This window comes from Numenius arquata, chromosome 12 (genome assembly GCF_964106895.1).
Source record: "Numenius arquata chromosome 12, bNumArq3.hap1.1, whole genome shotgun sequence".
Classification (NCBI taxonomy): domain Eukaryota; kingdom Metazoa; phylum Chordata; class Aves; order Charadriiformes; family Scolopacidae; genus Numenius; species Numenius arquata.
In genome coordinates this window covers 9767430-9786020 of record NC_133587.1, presented here as the reverse complement: position 1 = coordinate 9786020, position 18591 = coordinate 9767430, and the positions used below count along the sequence as shown (strand labels likewise).

Sequence of the window (18591 nt, the reverse complement as noted above, 5' to 3'; positions counted from 1 at the left end):
TCTGAGAGGAGACCCATCCTTATGACCATCTGGGCAGTGTTTTCGGAATGACCTGATTTCAACTGACAGAGAGAGAGAGAGCGCACAGCGGACCAAACACACAGAGGTCAGTAATGCTAAAATGACAACATGGATTAGACGATACAGCACAAAAAGTTGAACAAATTATATTAAGACTTTTATCTTAATGCAGAGTACACATGCTTAGTTAAAAATACAGAAACATGAAGAAAAATAAAACACTATTAGTACACTAGAATCCCTCAAACTTAACTGGAAAAACCCTCTCAAATATTCTGTACATTTTTTTCTTTTTACAAAACATTTGAAAATGCCAATCCTATAAACTGATATAAAAATATCATCTCTGGAACATTTTCCTAAAACCACGAAAAGTTCTTTCATGCGAAAACACGCTATACAACTTGTGTCGGTTCAGCATTGCCCCCCTGCCCAGACGAGGTAATTGATCTTAGGTGCAAAATGAGCTGTAAATGCAGTAATGCTATAGCAATCTACTTGAGCTCCTATAGCTGATCAGCAATTAACTTTTAAAAGCCTTTTAAATTTGGCCTAACCTATGGTCAGACTACTGTGGCCATTCCTACCTTTTTTAAAAAGGGCAAAATAAAGGCCTTCGTAAAGTCCTCTGACTTGTTCAGTGAGTTACTTGTTTGCTCTATGGCGTTGTACTAAGTGCAGTGATTTTCATCTTGTGGTCTTAGCTCATCTAGAAACAGCTATGAAAGGTTAACTATTAAAAGCAAACCTATTATTCTAAGATAATCAGGTCCTTCATCTTTAATTCGGCCCTGAAGCCAGTGCAGGCTTCAGAATATACAGACATGACCCATTCAACTAACTGGGGTCCAGGTACCAACAGACCTTTCCCGTGGTACACTTGATTGATTGCATCAGAGCCTGAGTCCCAGGGTGTACGTGCTGGCAATTAGAAGGACCTTAAAGAAACAGTTATTATCTCCTGCCAAACTGTGTGATAAAAGAATTATCAATTCTATTACAAACTAAAAGGTGCTACTCTGAAATCCAAATTGAATATCCTCTTGATAAGACCATATTTTTAAAATAATATTCATGTAACATTTACTTATGTTCTGAATTCTGATATTCTTCAAATCAAGGAGTAGGAACTGCTGAAGATAAGGGTGTCTGAAGAAACTTCACACACAAATATGAGTTTATTCTTTTTCCCTAATGAAAACAGATATGTTAAATTAGGTTCCTTGATGGTATTAATGCATAGTATGTCTGAATTCTGACATGGGGCAGAGCAAGTACATAAAAAAATAGACTGTCATCTTTCCTTATACCATGTGTTCTCAATTAATATTTTTATAGGAATTGAAAGCAGAGATTTTTATATGTCCTTGTGATGTTTATCCTTTTTTCCATCTAGTTTCCTGTTTTTCAAGTCATTAGAACTAGATTATATATGTAAAGTGCTGGCAGTTTTCAAAGCAGTTTACAATGTCTCTCCTCTGACTCTTCGCAATACCAGTGGTAAGAAAATAGTTTCCTCCCCAAACTGGAGCAGGGAGAAGTGCAGAGCTCAGTATAGCAAGGGAAACTGGGCAAGGGAGACCGAGCGCTTGGAAACTCACTTCTTAAGAACACTAGAATTTTTTTAGTTTATATTAAATGAAGTCTCCTTTAGCGATGTAGTAATGCTGCGCCAGTACCACGGAAACTGCTATTGCACTATGTTATTTAACATGAAACAGAAAGAATTTTTGGATAGGAAGGAACAGAAGGAGCAGGAGCCAATGGCACGGCAATGGTTTCGTGGTGCTAATCAAAGCCAGGAATCTCATTCTAAAAAGTGGGAAAAATACCTTTTGCTGTTTGAAGGCTTTTCCTCCCTGTTAGGATAAATAACATAAATAACTGCAGACTTCTCCAAATGGTGAATTTGAACTTCATATTTGAACACTCTAGTGCTACACAAATACTAGTTTTAGATACAAATTGTACTGGGTAACTTGATTAATCAATGGTATCTTCTCAATAAGTCTATGTGCTTCTGTGAATAATCTGGTTTTATGAGCCGTTTGTCGGGTTAGGGATTGGGTTTTGCCCTTTTACCAATGAACAATGACCAGGTGCTGAGAATCTGCGTCAGACATTGACAATGCCAAGTGTTATGACAGACGAATTGCTATATATGCTGCTATGGAAGTAGGAGTGTTTCTGATTATTTTTACATTGAAATTCTGATTGTTAGGCCTTAGTGTTTTGTAACTTCAAATAACTTTTGAACCATGAAATAATTAGTGCTCAAATATTCCCAAATTAGCACCATTTGCTGATAAGAAAATATGACAGAGGAAAAAGGATTTGCCAGAGTCCAGGTGGATTTTTCTTTTCAATGTTTTTTATTCTAAATGGAAATGAGATGTATATTTGTCTGAATCTGTGGCTTCTTATCTAAAAATCACAGTATTTCAGTCTGCAAATGAATACTGGGATATGAAAATGTCTAATGCTAACAGAAAGCCAGGGCGTGGAGTTGAAAAGCAGTTTTCACTTTTGCAAATGCTCTGGACAAACCTGGACACGGCAGGGACGGTTCTCACTGTCTCCTGGCAGCCAGACCCTGCTCCGGCAGCCAAAGGGGACTGGATGGGGAAGGGCCACCTTGTTCTCCTGCGGCACCACTGCTTGGTCTTTGACAAGGCCCTTTGTAAGAGTTACTTCTTTTTTTCGTGAGAGCCTGATTAGAAAAAAAAAAAAAAAGTTTCTAGGGTACAGAACAATTTTCAGCCAGTATTTATCCCTGATTGCTTGTACTTCTTTTTCTCCTTGTGGCTGTATTTATGTTTAGATTGAACTGCCTTTACCTTTTTCATTATTATCTTCTTACAAAGACATCAGATAGACTTGTGTCTTAGGCTAAATAAATCAAGCTCTCCTGCTCTTATCTGGCAGCATCGTATCCACTTTATTGATACCACTTCAGTATCTTTCCTCAACATCTTGCTACTGCAATTTCACTTAATTAATTTGGCCTCTGCACAGTGGCTTGAATACTTCTCCACCCCAACTGCAAATTTGTCTCCCAGTGCGGGCTGAGCTTTCATGATTCTATCAAATTGCATCTGAGTCATCTTGTGACAAACTCTATAACCAAGGTCCTTCTATTACCAATTAACAAGAAATATAGCAAAATACTTTGTTTAATCTTCAAGGGCATGACAGAGGAAAAAGGATTTGCCAGAGTCCAGGTGGATTTGTACTGTAAAATTTCATCCCGTTCATCCCCTTCAGTGTTCAAAGTCTTCTCCGGTGTTTTTTGGGGTTTTTTTTTGTGTGTGTACCCTGATCCTTGTCTCGGTGAGTGCCTCCCAACTTAACATCAGCCCCAGCCTGGCAGTACCTGTGCTTCAGCCATTAATAAAAATGCTGCGTGAATTCAGTTCCCAGGCTGATACATCAGAAATTCCACTTGCAGATGCCACCAGCCCCCACTTTCTTTTCAGCGTTGCCTTCTTTCCTCCAGCTGGCTGCTGACACACCTCATCATCCTGCTGCTTGTTTCCATCTTCTCCATCTCGACTGTGTTTTCCACATGTTCCGCACCTGCAGTGCATCAGATGCTCCAGATCTATGGAATCTGCACTTGTTCGGTTGTGGAAGGCCTGATTCTTACTTTGCTTTTAGCCACGGAAATTCTGCAGACCTAATCTACCCTCTTCTTGGCGGTTGGCTCGTGCGTTGCCCTCTTACTTTCCACTTGAACCTGTTTTTTCCAGCAGTGGATTCAAACCCTGCAATTTTACAGCATCAAAACAGTTTTTCTTTTCTTCTTTAATCGGAAGTCTGCAGTGAAACCACATCTGTGGCCGACGCTGCACAAACAGGAAGAGTTTAGCTCTGCACCGCCAGTTTGAGCCAACAGCAAAAACTTTTCCCTTACAGTTTGAACTTCCGACTCCTCCTCGCGCCACACAAGTATCAGAACTTAAACTGATCGACAGAACTTAGAGCTAAGGACCTAAAGGGTATAACAGAAAAATAAGATCATACCTTCTTTCCTTATAATATAAACCAGCTTTTAATAATAAAAACTTCTATCACGTTTTCAATGAGAATAACATATACATTTCAATGTAAAACAGTGCACAGTGTAAATGCCCTGGGGTACTCTTCTAGGTATCTCTAACACTTACAGGACTGCACGAGTGTGGGCTGGGCCCTCACCGGGCTCTGCAAATTCCTGCCCTTCCTCTGGGCAGAGCCGGTGTCGGCAAAGCCAGGATCTGTGTGTTCTCTTCACTTAGGGGTGTTCCTACAGTTCTTGTAATACTAAGTACATTTTAAATTGAGGATTCAGTAAAGAAACATCCATTTCTTCTTCAAACAGCAAATGGCAAGAATAACTCTTTCACAACCAAAAAATATCAGAAAGTGCATGAAATAGTGATCTGCTCATCTGGCAGCAGCACAGATGGATGCTCAGTAAGAAACCCCTGTGCCCGGCAGCTGGCGATGGATGGGTTGTGGAGTTCCCTGCAACAGGTTGCTGTAGGTCAGAGGAAACAGTTCAAAGAGATTAAACAAAACACGTTCCTTCCCCAAAATTATTTCAGTCTATGACTGAAGAAAAAAAGAAAAGAAACAAGGTTCAGAACAATCTGCATCCCCAAACTTGCCATAAGCCATTTTGCGTTGATGTGTAGGTGAAAAAATTTACAAGACCTTCATATCCAAATGGAAAAAGTCTAATTTTAATTTTTGAGTTGGCTTGCATGTTAATAAAATAAAATTAAGCCAGCTAAAACCCAAACAACCTCACAAATAAAAACCCCAAACCTTTATTTTCTAGAATGTACATCACTGCAAAGCGCTTCTGGGTGTCCTGACCATGAACTGTTTGAGAGGAGGAGAAGCAGAGGAACGGGAAGTTTCCCGTACACCCTCCTTCCGACACCTGATACAACTGGAATTCGTTAGGGATGGGTGGTCATAGTAAGGCACTCACTCCGAAAGAACGTTATTTCTGTCCTGAGACTGCTGACATGTTTCAGTTAGTTTCAGCCAGTAATTTGGAAAAAAATTACCGTGCTTAGGATAATACTGACAGAGAGGAGAACAATTTTTCAAACAAGAGAAAATAAAGTACATTATATACATGATTCCTTTTTTCTTTTAACTTAAAAGCATCCCTAATACATCTTAATAACTGTATTAAAGACTACTTAAATATTGAAAGATTTTAAATAATGTAGTTTTTTTCAGTAAACTGGGAGTAGCTGTGTAATTGCCAGCATATTGGTCCCATTTTAAACAATATAATTTTTATTTAAATCTTGTATATATAATAACATGATCGAAAACACTTATTCCACTCCACATAAATAAGTATAGTTCTTCTGACCTGTTTTAAAAACTACATCTGTTCAAATAATCAGATTATAAGACTGTATTTTTCCTTTGTAAAGTTTCCTTTAAAATCCTTCATTCCCAATCTCTCCTCTTAAATAGTTCTGTATTTCCAGAGTACATAATAGGGCATTAGTAAAAAGAGTTAATCAAAAACCTGAAAGCTACAGTAAGTAAAATGAAGTAATGTTAAGAAGTATTATGGAATGTATAGTCTGCAGCATAGAGAGATTGGTTCTCACTGGGCTGAAGTGGAAAATTACTCCAGAAAAAATTCTTTATGTTCATATTTGAATAAACCATAGATTGTGCTATTCGTTGTTCAAAAGTGCAGGTCAGTTCATGAAAAAGTGGTGTTTATGAAGCTACTGCTCAAGGACGCTGACCAAAATTATGCTGGCAATTAAATGGATGCCAGATGTAGTACAGGGAGAGACATACGGGTCATTCTGGATTTTCTTAACCAATCCGTTTCTTGAAGTCCACAGCTTTTAGGTGGCAGCACAAACAAGTCATCAGTAAAACTGCACTTTCTGGAAATCTAATTGTCACTTTTCCAGGCATGCAGCAAATGGCAGTAACATCCATCTTAGCTCCGTGGTGTTTGTTTCAAGAATTTCCTTGAGAAGTCAAAGCAATGCAAGAATCCTGCCCGCGCTGGGAGATTCTCGGTGCCGGGGTCCAGCAGGTTCGGCTCCTGCTGAACCAGAGCAATGTCTCTTCCTCTCTTGATGGGCCCCGTCGGTGTCAGTTCACGTGGGTCCTTGGACAGGGCTGCTCCTAGGAGAATGCTTTGACCAGGCTGCAGTGACGGTGCCTCTCTCGCTTTTATAAATCCCCATCTGTGGGTGGCTGGCACAACCTATAGAGTCTTTAAGGCAGATGAAGAGTATGATATTAAATATTGTAAGGATGACGACAAAGTTACTGGCAGAGCATAGGAGAGGCAACGTCTCCTTTATCATTCTGCAAGCTTTAGATGAAATCTGATATCAAGAACACCACTGTGTTTAATTTTAATAACTGAAAATTTTTTAACTAAAGTATAGACAATCATTGTTTAAATACTTTTTGACACTTTGCATCACTCCCTTTTAACTTTGGCCCAATTTGGGTCTTCAACAGTGTCTTTTCTCTTTCTCTATTTCTTTTGTTTTAAACCCAGTTCAGCATTTTCCTTGGACAAAAGAATCATGGAGATTGGGGTACCAAGGAGATAAAAGAACACACTTGCTTGTTGACACGGTTGAACAAACTTTAAAATTAGTAATCATGTTTTCAAAGAAATTTTTTGAATCACAAGATTAGCAAATTGAGAGCAGTGGTTGAGCCTAAGCGCATCTTGCCTGCCATTCAGGTGTGACTCTGTGCTCGCTTTTTCTTGGCTTTTTCTACTTTACATTTGAATAAACTCAAGTCTTTTATAACTTCTCTTTCAAGATTGCTACTACAGAGTTTGACAAATCTTCATGCTAGGAAATACAATCCTGAGAATTAACATTAATTCACCAGATCTCCTTTTAACTTTGCTCAGTTTTATTTCACGTTATGATGAAGGAGCCCAGTAGGAACACGTGTATCTGAGTTTTATTGCCCTGAAATAATCCAAGTAAATAGTCCTGGAATGTGTCATTGTGATTTAGAGCGTATACAAAAGAAGAGAAATGCCTCATCTCGTGATTTGTTTGTAAAGCTGTTTCTTTCAGAACATAGCATGCTGTCATGCTCATAAAAATGGGACCAAAGTAACGTCCACCCAGTAATGCGGCAAAATAACCATGCTGCTAAAATGCTGACAAATGACACTGGGGACGCGGCACAGGAGCCAACGCAGACTGTTATTCTATTCCTTTTTGAAACAGCAATTACAATCCAGCAGAAGGATAAGGTTCTATATGCGAAATGTTGTTCTTTTTAAGATCATTGAGAAAATAAACCAAGGCCAGGCTGCTATAGTGAGCATCATCACAGTCGCTAAAGTTTAAAATAATTTCCTATAAACTTTTTGAGGAGCAGATAGGAAAAAAAAATACACAGGGCTTGTTTAGAGTAACTCAGAAGTCTTACCGCGTGAATAAGGTATCAGTGTTCTAAGGAAGTCTTCTTGACACTGAACTAATGTGTTCTTTGGAGGACTCCAGCACCAACAAATACACTCAGTCTGACAAATGCCATTAACAAGAGGAGAATCAGAAGTTTCTCTGATATTTGTACAGACTGATTGTGTAGATATTGATGACAATATCCTGATGATTTGTTACTACCATGGTGGGAAAACGCTGTGTTACAGTTTATTAAAGGATATTCTCTTCTCTCTGATATAAGAAACTGGGGGAAATTGAACAGAAAGAGATACTTTTCTTAAAAATAAAGGTATTCTTATCCTGTAGAGAGAGATGATGAACATCTTTAGCTCCTGTTAGATGCAGTAGTAGTCACAAATGTACGGTGCTTTTCAAAGCTGTCTTCTAGAGAAAAACGTATAACCTGATCTTCCTTGGAGCTGCTCTGTCTTGAAGTGCTTGCTCTTAAACCTGCTCTGCCCCAACTAACAGTCACGCTTTTCCAAGCACACAATAGTATCAGCCTATGAATTATCTCTGCGTATCTGCAGTCAGATTTGCCATTCAGGAATTTTTCTTTCTAAGCGTTCCACAGATGGCTGTCAGTCACCAGCTTTGCCAACTCACAGCAAACAGTCCAAAAAAGAGCCTTCCCTCTGATCTGTTAATGTTTATTCAGAAAATGCAGAAACTTTTGAAGTTAATGATCTGCAAACCGTAAGCAGCAAAGCTGATTAATCTACAGTGCACTTAGTTTAATACAGTGAGAAAGAAGACAGGAATTTTTTCTTTTTTCCACTATTGCTACTAAGGAGATCTTTGGTTATAACAGGAACTCCACAATTCTTACAGAAACATAAAACCAGCACTCAGATAAAATGCATAATACATAACCTACCGAGGTGCACACTGTGGCATTTGGTCCATCACTTTCAGATTCTTGGCAGAGATTTCAACTCTTGGTCCCTAAGGAAACAGAGAATTTATGGTACTGACAGTATTGATAAAGCATCTCATCCTTAGGGGGAAATATTATAATGGGAGTATGGTTTCTATTTGAGAATCCATTAACTACTTTTAGAAGATTTGGAATCCATTGGGTGGATACATTAGTCATCTGTGTTTACTTAAAAGATGGAACTAGTCCCAAAGCACTTTCCAAGCGCTGCTGCCTCGCACGAGGGAATTTCTACTATTTAACACTGTGATTGAGACTTGGGGGTTTTTATATAGAGAAGTTGTCTTAAATATACTGGATAGTCCCTACTTTCTAACCGTCAAGGCACACACTTTAAATAATGCACAGTGAGGTGCATATTTTGATTGCTGTAATGGCTGTAGATGCAAAAGTTAATTTGTTCCAGTAAAATATATGTGTAGCTGTTCAGACGTTAATAGAAGTGTGGCTATATGGGTTTGCAGTGCACAAAATACAGCGCCACGCTGAAGTCAACTGGTGTTTGTACAATGATGTTACTGGAATGAAAACGGTGGCATGGAGCAGACACACATCCAAATACTTACTTGCTTTCGCATGATGTCTGTAGCTTGCATGATACACTTGGGCAGAAGCCCATGACTTCGAGCCAGTATGGCTGCTTGCTCCAGGGACACACTCAACGTACTCCTGAGCATGGGAACAAGGGAAATCAAATCATAGACCATATTTAAATGTATGAATAGGTATGTACGGGACACTTGCCTGTTAAGTCTGACTTCTGTTAGCTAGTGTTCTTGTATTGACTTTTTTAGGTTTTTTACTCACAAAACTACAAAATAACCCGAGTCCTGCATTTCCAGTCTCGTTCCACCCAGATATTGCAATTGTTTGAGTCTCCAGCATCATTACTACATGGCTGTGCTTCCTGCTCTTCTGCACTGGTTCATGTAAAGTTATTCACAAATGAATATCTTCTTATCTCAATGGTTTTGAGACACTGGAAGAGCAGCGGTGTGTTTAGAATCAATGCTTGCACACACCAAGATTCTAAAGCTATTTTTGAGCAACTCCCTACATTTCCAGTGTGTGACTGAAGACCACAGTGTCTGAAAGTTCTAAGCAATGAGATCACTCAGTCAGTTGCATTGGTTGATGCACTGAAACATAAAAAAGTTTGCGTGTCAATACTAATTACTAACAGAAGTATTAAAAGTCACAACCTACCCTAAAATAAAGATAGCAATAGATTTAGGTCCTTATATTCTCTTACAATCTACCTTTCTATTGCTTTGAACAGAATCGAATATATTACTCAAACCTCTAGAAAGGACAAAAGGTGTCACCACACCAGTAACACGTAGGTTTCTCAAATCTCACCTCTGCATCCCAGTGCCGCACATAGTAATCTGACAGGCTCCAAGGCGGTAGCAGAGCTCAGAGGAAATAGGAAGCAGCCCAGCTCCTGATGTGTTACTGCTGGAATATCCTGACTGGGTTGGTTTTGTGTTAATAAAAGACTTCATCAGCCTGCACAGCTCATCCATTGCATTAATGGGACGAATAAGCTAAACAAAGCAATAAAAAATGCATCAGTGGCAGAATTACATCTTCAGTTAAAAAGACATTTACAATTCTTTATCCTATGTCTAAGCACAATAATCTACACAAGAGTAACTGCCACATAGTAACAACTATTTAGAATATATATGAACTTTGGAAGTGGAAAAATGCAAACAATTACTTGGGCTTGGAGCAATTTTTTGCAATTATCACAGATCACATAGATTGTTTACAACGTATATTACAATTGCAAAGACTGTCCCTGATTCTGGCTTCCCTGCAGTAGCATTTAATGCCTGAGGTGCGTATATTCACGTGCCACCTGCCCCAGTCAGACAGACTGCCTTTACATGACATGGGAAGTACTATTTTCCTGTTCCTGCCTACCCCAGTTCTGCACATTTTCTTCTAAACAAAAGACCTGTAGCCAAGCCTCAAGAGAAATTTAGATCACTTCTTTAGGGTAGGGAACATTTTTTAATGATGTTTGGGTTTGTACAGGTCTGCCATATGGGTATCCCACTATTCTATGAGAGAATTTCTCGTAGAAATAAACGCAATAACAATACCTGGTCAATCTTCACTGCAGTAGTATTGGAATCAGTGGGCAAGTTTGATCTCTCTAAGTAAAATGTCCTGCAAAAATGCCAGCAAGGGCTACGTTAGTTGGTATGTTTCATTGCAAGCACAAATAGGTATCTATTTTGTATAAAACATCTGAGAAGGCTATGCTAAAAATCTTGTACTTCAAGACCTGCTTTCTTATTGAACCATTTTGATTGCAGTAATTTACGGAATCTGTACTAAAATATGCCAAATCCCCTTTTTATGTAATTTTAGCTCTGCGTAAAATTCTAGAGTCAAATTCGATGGGAATTTCATCCTGTGGAGTGCACTACTTCAGAACAAGCTTAACTATAGGAAGAAAATTAACAAGTTTCCCACACAATGAGAATCTCCAAAAATCATATTTGTACAAGAAACCATCAGGAATAGAATCTCTTTTCAATTCCATTTTAAGGACCTTAGGAAGGAGCACTCTTTTCACTTTTCTTTTAAGGCAAAGGAGAAGCATGAAATACCTGAGTTTACGGTAGTATTGCTGCACTTTTTCAAGTGAAATGCTGTTAATCTGCTGTGGAAGTTCCTCTGGAGATGAGCCAGCTGGCTGTGATTGACCCTCTGTACTCTCCAGAGCTGAAGAAGAAAACATTTTACCTATATTACTAATTTTCTTTTTATTTGTTTATTTATTTATCTTTGGATCATCTCACTGCTCAGCTAATGACCGTCGGATCATGTCAAGGTTGATTTTGTTACTGCATAAATGTAATGCATTTCCCAGTATGGGAGTATAGTGGTAGTATCGTAAAGGTGAGCTTCCCAGAAAGCAGTTCTATCTAACAGCAATTGCTCCCCATTAATATCCCCTTGAAGGAAATTTCCTGTATTGTATTTTGGTGTGAATCTTTGCTTATCAAGTCAATTTCCAGCCCAGATGATCCTGTCATGGTGTAGGCTTATCAAAACACTTCTCTGTAGCCTGGGAACATCTCCTCGTACCAAACTAGACCAGATTATCCATGTAGTCCAATATAATGTGGACTAAAACACATTATAAAACACTAAAACACTATGAATTCCAATATGGCCTTTACAGGAAGGCATAAAAAAGCCCCAAACAGGCATATCTTGTTCTCGTGATTGTATCTTACTCTACAATCTAGCATTCCCCGGGTCTTCCTACAATAGAAACATCTGCTGCTTAAATTTATCTGTAGTTCTCAGCTGCATTATGTTAAAGCTTCATGGTCGTTCTTTATTTTGAATCTTTCACCATCATCAGTTAGCTTATTTTTCTCAAGAAAGCTTTTTATAGACACCTTTTGTAAAGAGCACCGTGTGCAGTTTCAGGCTTCCCCCATTCTGAAACCGAGAAGGCAGTTTGGAGAAGTAGTAGCTGTCAAGATAAAAGATAACCTTCAAGGCCTGACGACTTCCTTCGATGTGGTAGAAGACATGAGTATCTGGAGAAATAAAGATAAAACACTTGCTGTTTTACCACAGCAGGAGAAATGCGAAACCATCTCTATCTTTGTTAGATTATCTAATGACATTTCACAGCTCCACCATTAGATGAATAAGGGGGAGCCTTTACTGAGAGAGTGCAGGCTCTGAAATACTGCACTTAAAAAGACAGCCAGTTAGCATGCCCTACCATGATGTTTGATGCTAATACAATAAACATGGTTAATAATTAAAATCCCATCTTGTTTCATGGCATCTCAGAGTCAGCAAACAGAGAGAGATCTGGCAGGGTGGGACACAGGACGCACAAGAGCTGGGAAGGGACAATCCTTCCACCTTAGGTAATGTGGTGAATGACAAACATCTGTCAGGAACTGCTCATCGTCTGTCATAGCTCCCCATGTGCGAAATCACACAGGTAAGGTACCCTGGCACAGAGTGTAGCTACAAATCACAGAACATGCCACCAGCATCCCACAATGTCAGTTCTGCTTTTATCCTGTGTGTTTGCAGTGGAAGCTGAGGGAATGCAGCACTGCTCCAGAGAAGCTGCTCGGTGCTCTCCAGGTCTGACGTGGTCTGTTAGACTTAGAACCACGGAGGATATTAGCCCATAAAAGAAACAGGAGAAAAAGCTTCAAAGAAACAGAGAATACTCACTTGCTACAAGACTTTCATCCAGCTGCTTGAAATAGAAGGCAACTTTGTCCAGTTCAGTCAGAGTGACCTGGAAGTCTTCCAGCATGGTACGCTCCTCCTTCTGCAGGGCAAAGACATAGACATCAATAGGTTATAATCTGCCTGGAAGAGATCGGTGGAGAAAGGTAGAGTTATTATGGGCATGCTTTGGTTCAGGACACCCAAAGCGGAATGTGGAGCTTTCCACTAATGGCTCTTTAACTTTGTGATACAAAATCAGCTACCCTTGGCTTAGATGTCATTGGATGTGATTCCCAGAGAGTAGAGAGGTTTAAGGACTGAATAAGTTTGAAGGGATCTTTCTCCAAATTTTATACCTACAAATGCAAAGAACAGCCTATCAATTACCGTGTAATAAATACCTATACATTCCATGCAATGTGAAGAAATAATAGTTACGTACATAGATAGTTTGGATTGTATTTTTTTAAAAAAAACACACTTAATCTACAATTTTTACAAAGTCAAAAAAAATGTCACTTCTCTCTAGTGCCAGAGCTACTTGTCTTCTTTATGCTCCTTTTTTCTTAACATTTTTACAGTTAGGGTAGCTGACCCACTGTAGCTGTGGCTTATCTACATGTTCATTAGGTGCAGAGGAACTATGCAAGACCAGCTCCTCTCCTCCTTAGACATCTTAAATACCAGCACCACGGAAGTGAGAGGCTGCAGTCTACCTATTCTAGGAAAGTGTCCAGTCTATGAAGAAAAGCATAGATTTTCATGTTGTCTGAACTCGAAATACTCAGAACTTTTTCACCCATTTGTTGAAATGCATGCTTTCACCAGAAGATGGCAGGCCACACATGCGGCACGAACAACTGAGCAGTAAGACCTCCCGAAATGCAGCAGCGTTACTTCAAATATGAAGGCAGACAAGATTCCTACAGTGTTCCAGTGTGACAGGGGGTCTGGTATTTGTGAGGAGATGAAAATGATGAGATATGGAATATTGGCACATGGTTGTCAGCAGAGGGAATCGCCAGAGGTTGCTGTAGTGAGTCTAAACACGCTGCTAGAACGAAGGGCTCTGGCTGTGCTGTGAGTGCCAGAGAAACACAGAGGCGAGTGGGAGCAGACCCAAGGGTGCCACAACTCTTCATCTTACCACAGCAGGGGAGAGAAGAGACTGGTAGTTTAGTAAAACACCAGTGGCTGCTATCTGTTCCAGCCATTTTCTGCTGGCATCTCTGCTGCTTTCTTCGTATTCCCCATTGTTGTTGTACCGATAGTTGAGAGCGGCCAGTAACTGCTCTGAAAAGGTGCAAATAGCAGCCACAAGAGACTGACAGAAGATGGAATCACGTCTCAGCTGTAGCTCAGTATCTGCCAGAGAAGGGGAGAGAAGCACAAAGAAGTCGTGAGTATACTTGTCTTTAATCTCACTGCCAAAGAGGCAGTTTGCGTGTGCGTGCGTGCATGACATTTGGCTTCTGCTGTAGCCTTGCACAGACTGAACAGATAACCTCTTCTTGCTGGGTGACCTGGGTGTATAGATAAAGACAGCATTGCTGGAGTTTGAAAATTTTCTAGTCCACTTGACTGTTTGTTTGTCCCTCTGCCATCCGCACGCTCATTCTTCTGACTGGTGAGAGCTGTAACTCCTTAGTGCCATTTCTGGACTGATTCCCTTCTTTTTATGTTTACAGAAGCAAGAGAATTCGTGAAGGAAGGTCTCGGCCATTACTTCTCTCCTGGGCTATTAGAGATTCATCTTCCCCCATCCATCTGTATTCTGTGGGCTTCCCATATGCTTAATGCATTAACTGGGCCTGCCCATACGGTACCAATTGGTTTATGTTTCCTGGGAGAATTTCCCCTGTGTTAACTTTGCTTCCAGTCCGCCTGCCAGGCAGCCACATGCTGGTCAGATCAACCTCGTCACACTTAAGGGGATTGCAGGCCAAAGAGGCACATGAATAAGTGAAGAGCTACTTCCCAGGCAGCCTGGGCTCTGCCAGCAGGCACCGAGTACAGCAGTCTCGCATTGTCCAGGCAATATTCCCCAGAGAAAGAAGCTGAAGACATCACCCAGAGGCTTTGAAGATCTGGATTATTTTTATAAAGCACTGAACACAATAGACTGACTAATACACTCCAGGCCCTGGGCCATATTCTCAACTTAAGGGCAACCAGTCCTTCTGCAGTTCACCTCTGTACTGCTGGGAGGGAGGCAGAGAGAGCCTAGGACTGCCCTCGAGGGGAGGGAATCCCTGGTGCCAGTCCAGTGCCATCTGCTCCTCTATTCTTTCCAGAGGATGTTCATGGAAATGCTGGAGGAGATGGGGCACAGGTAGCGACCTAGGGAGTCATTATATCTGCTGGCATTAAAACCAGCCGATTCGGACACTGGAGTGACACCGCAGTCTGGTTTGGGCAGACTCGCGGACCAGCCCCGGCAGGAGCAGAGGGGTGACTTAAGCCCATGCAAATCTCTCATCTTCATTCTGTGAAGACTTGGGAATGGAGCCTGGCACAGTGAAATAACGACAGCCTATTCTAGTTATTTATTTTCTCATTTTCAAACAAAAGTACACCAAGTAGGTGTTTCAGTTACAAAAAGATGGCACATTCACTCCTGTCCCTCGATCTGCGAGCACAATGGTTTGTGCGTGGTAACAGATTAATGATGTGTATTTAGGCGCTGTCTGCACATTTAGGTTCTTAGTCTGCACCTGGCTATAACCCAGCATTCACAATCCTAACTCCTAACACGCCTGCTCTCTTTGGAAAGATGACACAGTCCATGGTCTCACAGAAAGTTGTGCAATAGGTCTCATTTTTGCTGTGTGCTCTCACCACAGCAGGAAACAGCAAAGGCCATCTGGGAAGGAGGACTGTACAAAGGAAAAAATGAAGACAGTAAAAAGAAAAACAGTGCTTGTGAAAAATCAGCGACCAGCCAGGTAACACAAGCAGCCTACAGTGAATTGAAATAACGTAAACTGAAGAACAGATGTCAGACGCATGGAAAGGTTGCCCCAGATGCAGAGCAGAAGAAATGTTAGCATAAAATGCTATGGAAAAAACTAAACGCTAAGGCAAATCATAACATCCTGATGTATGCGCGTGCCTGCATATAAAACTGTGTTAGTGACTTGTGTATATATGATGTTGTTTTGCAACAATTCAAAACCCCTTACCTGTGCATTTTAACAAGGCCAAAAGCAGCTGATTCTTCCCATCTAAAACAGTGAAGAAAAGGAATGTTCTAGTCAACATGACACCAAGGTAGATTTGATTGCATTTGACGAACAGACTCCTCATTCCCTACAGTCCCTGGCCTCTGCATGGCCGTTTCTATTTACTCTAGTAGTCCTTACCTGTCCAGGTATTTTAATGACTGAAGAAGAAACAAGGTGTAAATCAAAGAATTTTACAGGCTAAATGCTCTGTGAACTACCATGAATTACTGGAAACAAATTGCACATGTAGATAAATCCCTAAGGAGGTGATTTTTGGCCAGTGCTTTGCACTGGACTGTAAACATCAGATTCAGCTCCTGTTCCAGTTCACCCAGACTGCAATGGTTTAGGATGCCGTAGTATCTGATCAGCATTCATTTTGTTTTGGAATATACCAAACATCTCCCTCTTCATTTTCTAAGAGGGTTAAAAAAAGCACAGGGGAATAGATCAGTCTGATATCATTCTGTCTGAATGGGCTGATGAAATAAAACAAGGGGGAGTTCGTTCTTTGGAACTGCTGCACACATGAGATTTTACCATACAGTACTGGGACTCTGCAAACAATAACCTGTTTTACCTGTTCTTCTCTAGAGCCCAGTACAGCCTTATTACAAATTGAGATAAAATGCTAAAATGAACTGCTAGACTGGATAAGAACAAGATCTTTTCTCCCCGAAACCGCTAACAAACTTTTCCTTATTTACAAACCTTCCACATGTTTTTGTATGATTTCAACAAGGTTCTTGATGCGCAATGGAAGGTTCCATGGATCTTCTTGAATACTGGCTTGAATATTATTCCGGCACCTAACTGTGGTTTCTTCCTTCTGTTTAAATTCTAGGAAAAAAATGGAGTTTGTTAGCCATTAAAGAAATCCTCCATAGCTGAGAGTGGCTTAGGAGTTATAATGTGTAGACAGACGAAAGCAGAGCTATGGTATCAATAGCAACAACTGTGAGTGAAAAAGGTTCTTAAGTAGATCTAAGACAGAGGGAAGAAAAGGCTATTCCTATAATCTCACGACCAGCAGTCCCCTAGCTTGTTCTCAGGATTGTGGACTAAAAGTTATGTACCTGGTGACGTGTGCAGTGAAGGGAGCTCTGCGCTACTCACAGAGCATGGAATTCCCTTCTGTTTTCTCTGCCTTTAATAACGTGCAGGCAGCTCTATCGGGTAGATCTGGAGCCTCTGGCTGTGCAGAATCAGGTCAACTTTTTGGCTGCAGCTGTCACATCCCACAACGCTGATAAGAAGTTATGAAATATTCTGCTTTCTTTCACCTGATGGAAACTAATTATTTAATTACGGAGTAGAATTATTCTCCATGACTTAGCCATGTAGCTAAGCCAAATACCCCATTTTGTTGCTGATAAAATGCATAAGCAGCACAGAAACACAGAAAAATTGTGCGAAATCACTGCTCCTGAACAGGAACAGGAGAACATTCACATTTACAGCCACCACTGAAAGGTGTCTGTAGTAGCTATGACACGCACAGACACTTTGGTCCAGATTCCAGCTGAAGGTAAGCAGTGCTTGTCTGTTCCTCAGTGTGATGAATGTGGGATCATCAGTTAACTTAAAGACACTCTCATTGTAATTAATATAGTTGTAATAAATAAGACTGTTTAAGCAAAGTAAAATAAAGGTAGCGAACACAGGGTGTCTGTTATTTCTTCATTCAAACAGTGCATGGAAAGACTAATAGATATTCTACATAAATGAGAATGTGTTTGTAAAGATGAGTTCATGTAACAGAAATTCATAGGAGTTACTTCTGGGCTCAGGAAAAAAAGAAAGCAGAAAAAGCTCTCTTCTGGAGATTGCCACTGAACCTAAAAATAGAGCTTGTCAAAGGTTGGAGCAGGGGGGCACGACTATGGCACCTGAAGTATACTAGGAATAGCAGGAAACACTTCAGATTTCAAGTGGGAAAGGAAATGCAGCGAATGTTCAGAAAATAAAGTCCTGTGTATTTCAGTGAGAGAAGAAACCACATCCTGGGCCCCAAAACCATTAAGACCAAAGTCTCCTCATGCTCCCTGAGGAAAAAGAAAACACGGTATCATTTGTTTGCTCTCTATGGGAATCAGTTTTCAAAATAAGTGTCATGTGAGGATGAGTTTACTCTGGCAATTACCCATCTGAAGAAAAGCAGAATAAGTCATTAAGCAAACTCAGGCAGAACCTTTTGGTGCCTCAGATCTACAGTGGTCAGCGCCTCATCAGCTTATCAGAGTGCTCACTGACCTTGTATCTGACCTATCTCTACCTCGTACCTTTTGAGATACGTATCCGTGTTCACATCGAAGGCCAGATTTAGAGACTTGTGAAAGAGCTGTGAGGATTCATCAGCGTATTACAGAAAAGCCTTGTGTGTATTTCAGAAGGAATTCATATGAAAATGACCTTTTAAGGATGCAAAATGTCAGGGGTCAGACACGGTACCTGCCATTAATGTGTGAGTGGGTAGACTGCATGGCTAAGTAACTCTGTGTGGCCGTGTAGCACATGTGCACTCACGTTAAGCTCTTAAGTCCTAGCAAATCACATTATTAAATACAGTCAACCTTTTTCTTTACCTTGCAAACTGTGGTCCATTGGAAAGTGCTTGGTTTCTTCAAAGGCCTTAGTTATTACTGGTCCTTTTAGAAGTGCATTGATTGCATCAACCTACAATTGGAATGTTTTCAATCAGTGTTAGTAAGATTTG

General features: G+C 40.4%; 1 protein-coding gene across 2 annotated transcripts in view; it reads right to left on the bottom strand.

Annotated features, from left to right (window-relative positions):
• Positions 1–4051: 4051 nt before the first annotated feature.
• Positions 4052–18591, bottom strand: part of PREX1 (phosphatidylinositol-3,4,5-trisphosphate dependent Rac exchange factor 1) — a 164117-nt gene continuing 149577 nt past the window's right edge. For both annotated transcript variants that reach the window (XM_074157699.1, XM_074157700.1), the window contains exons 29-40: positions 18461–18551; positions 16587–16715; positions 15834–15875; positions 13799–14016; positions 12652–12751; positions 11847–11990; positions 11046–11160; positions 10533–10599; positions 9781–9968; positions 8988–9090; positions 8362–8429; positions 4052–6271 (exon numbers count right to left, since the gene is read on the bottom strand). In XM_074157699.1, the coding sequence (XP_074013800.1) occupies positions 6229–6271; positions 8362–8429; positions 8988–9090; positions 9781–9968; positions 10533–10599; positions 11046–11160; positions 11847–11990; positions 12652–12751; positions 13799–14016; positions 15834–15875; positions 16587–16715; positions 18461–18551 (1308 nt within the window). In that variant the 3' untranslated portion in view covers positions 4052–6228. The remainder of the gene's footprint in view (positions 6272–8361; positions 8430–8987; positions 9091–9780; positions 9969–10532; positions 10600–11045; positions 11161–11846; positions 11991–12651; positions 12752–13798; positions 14017–15833; positions 15876–16586; positions 16716–18460; positions 18552–18591) is intronic.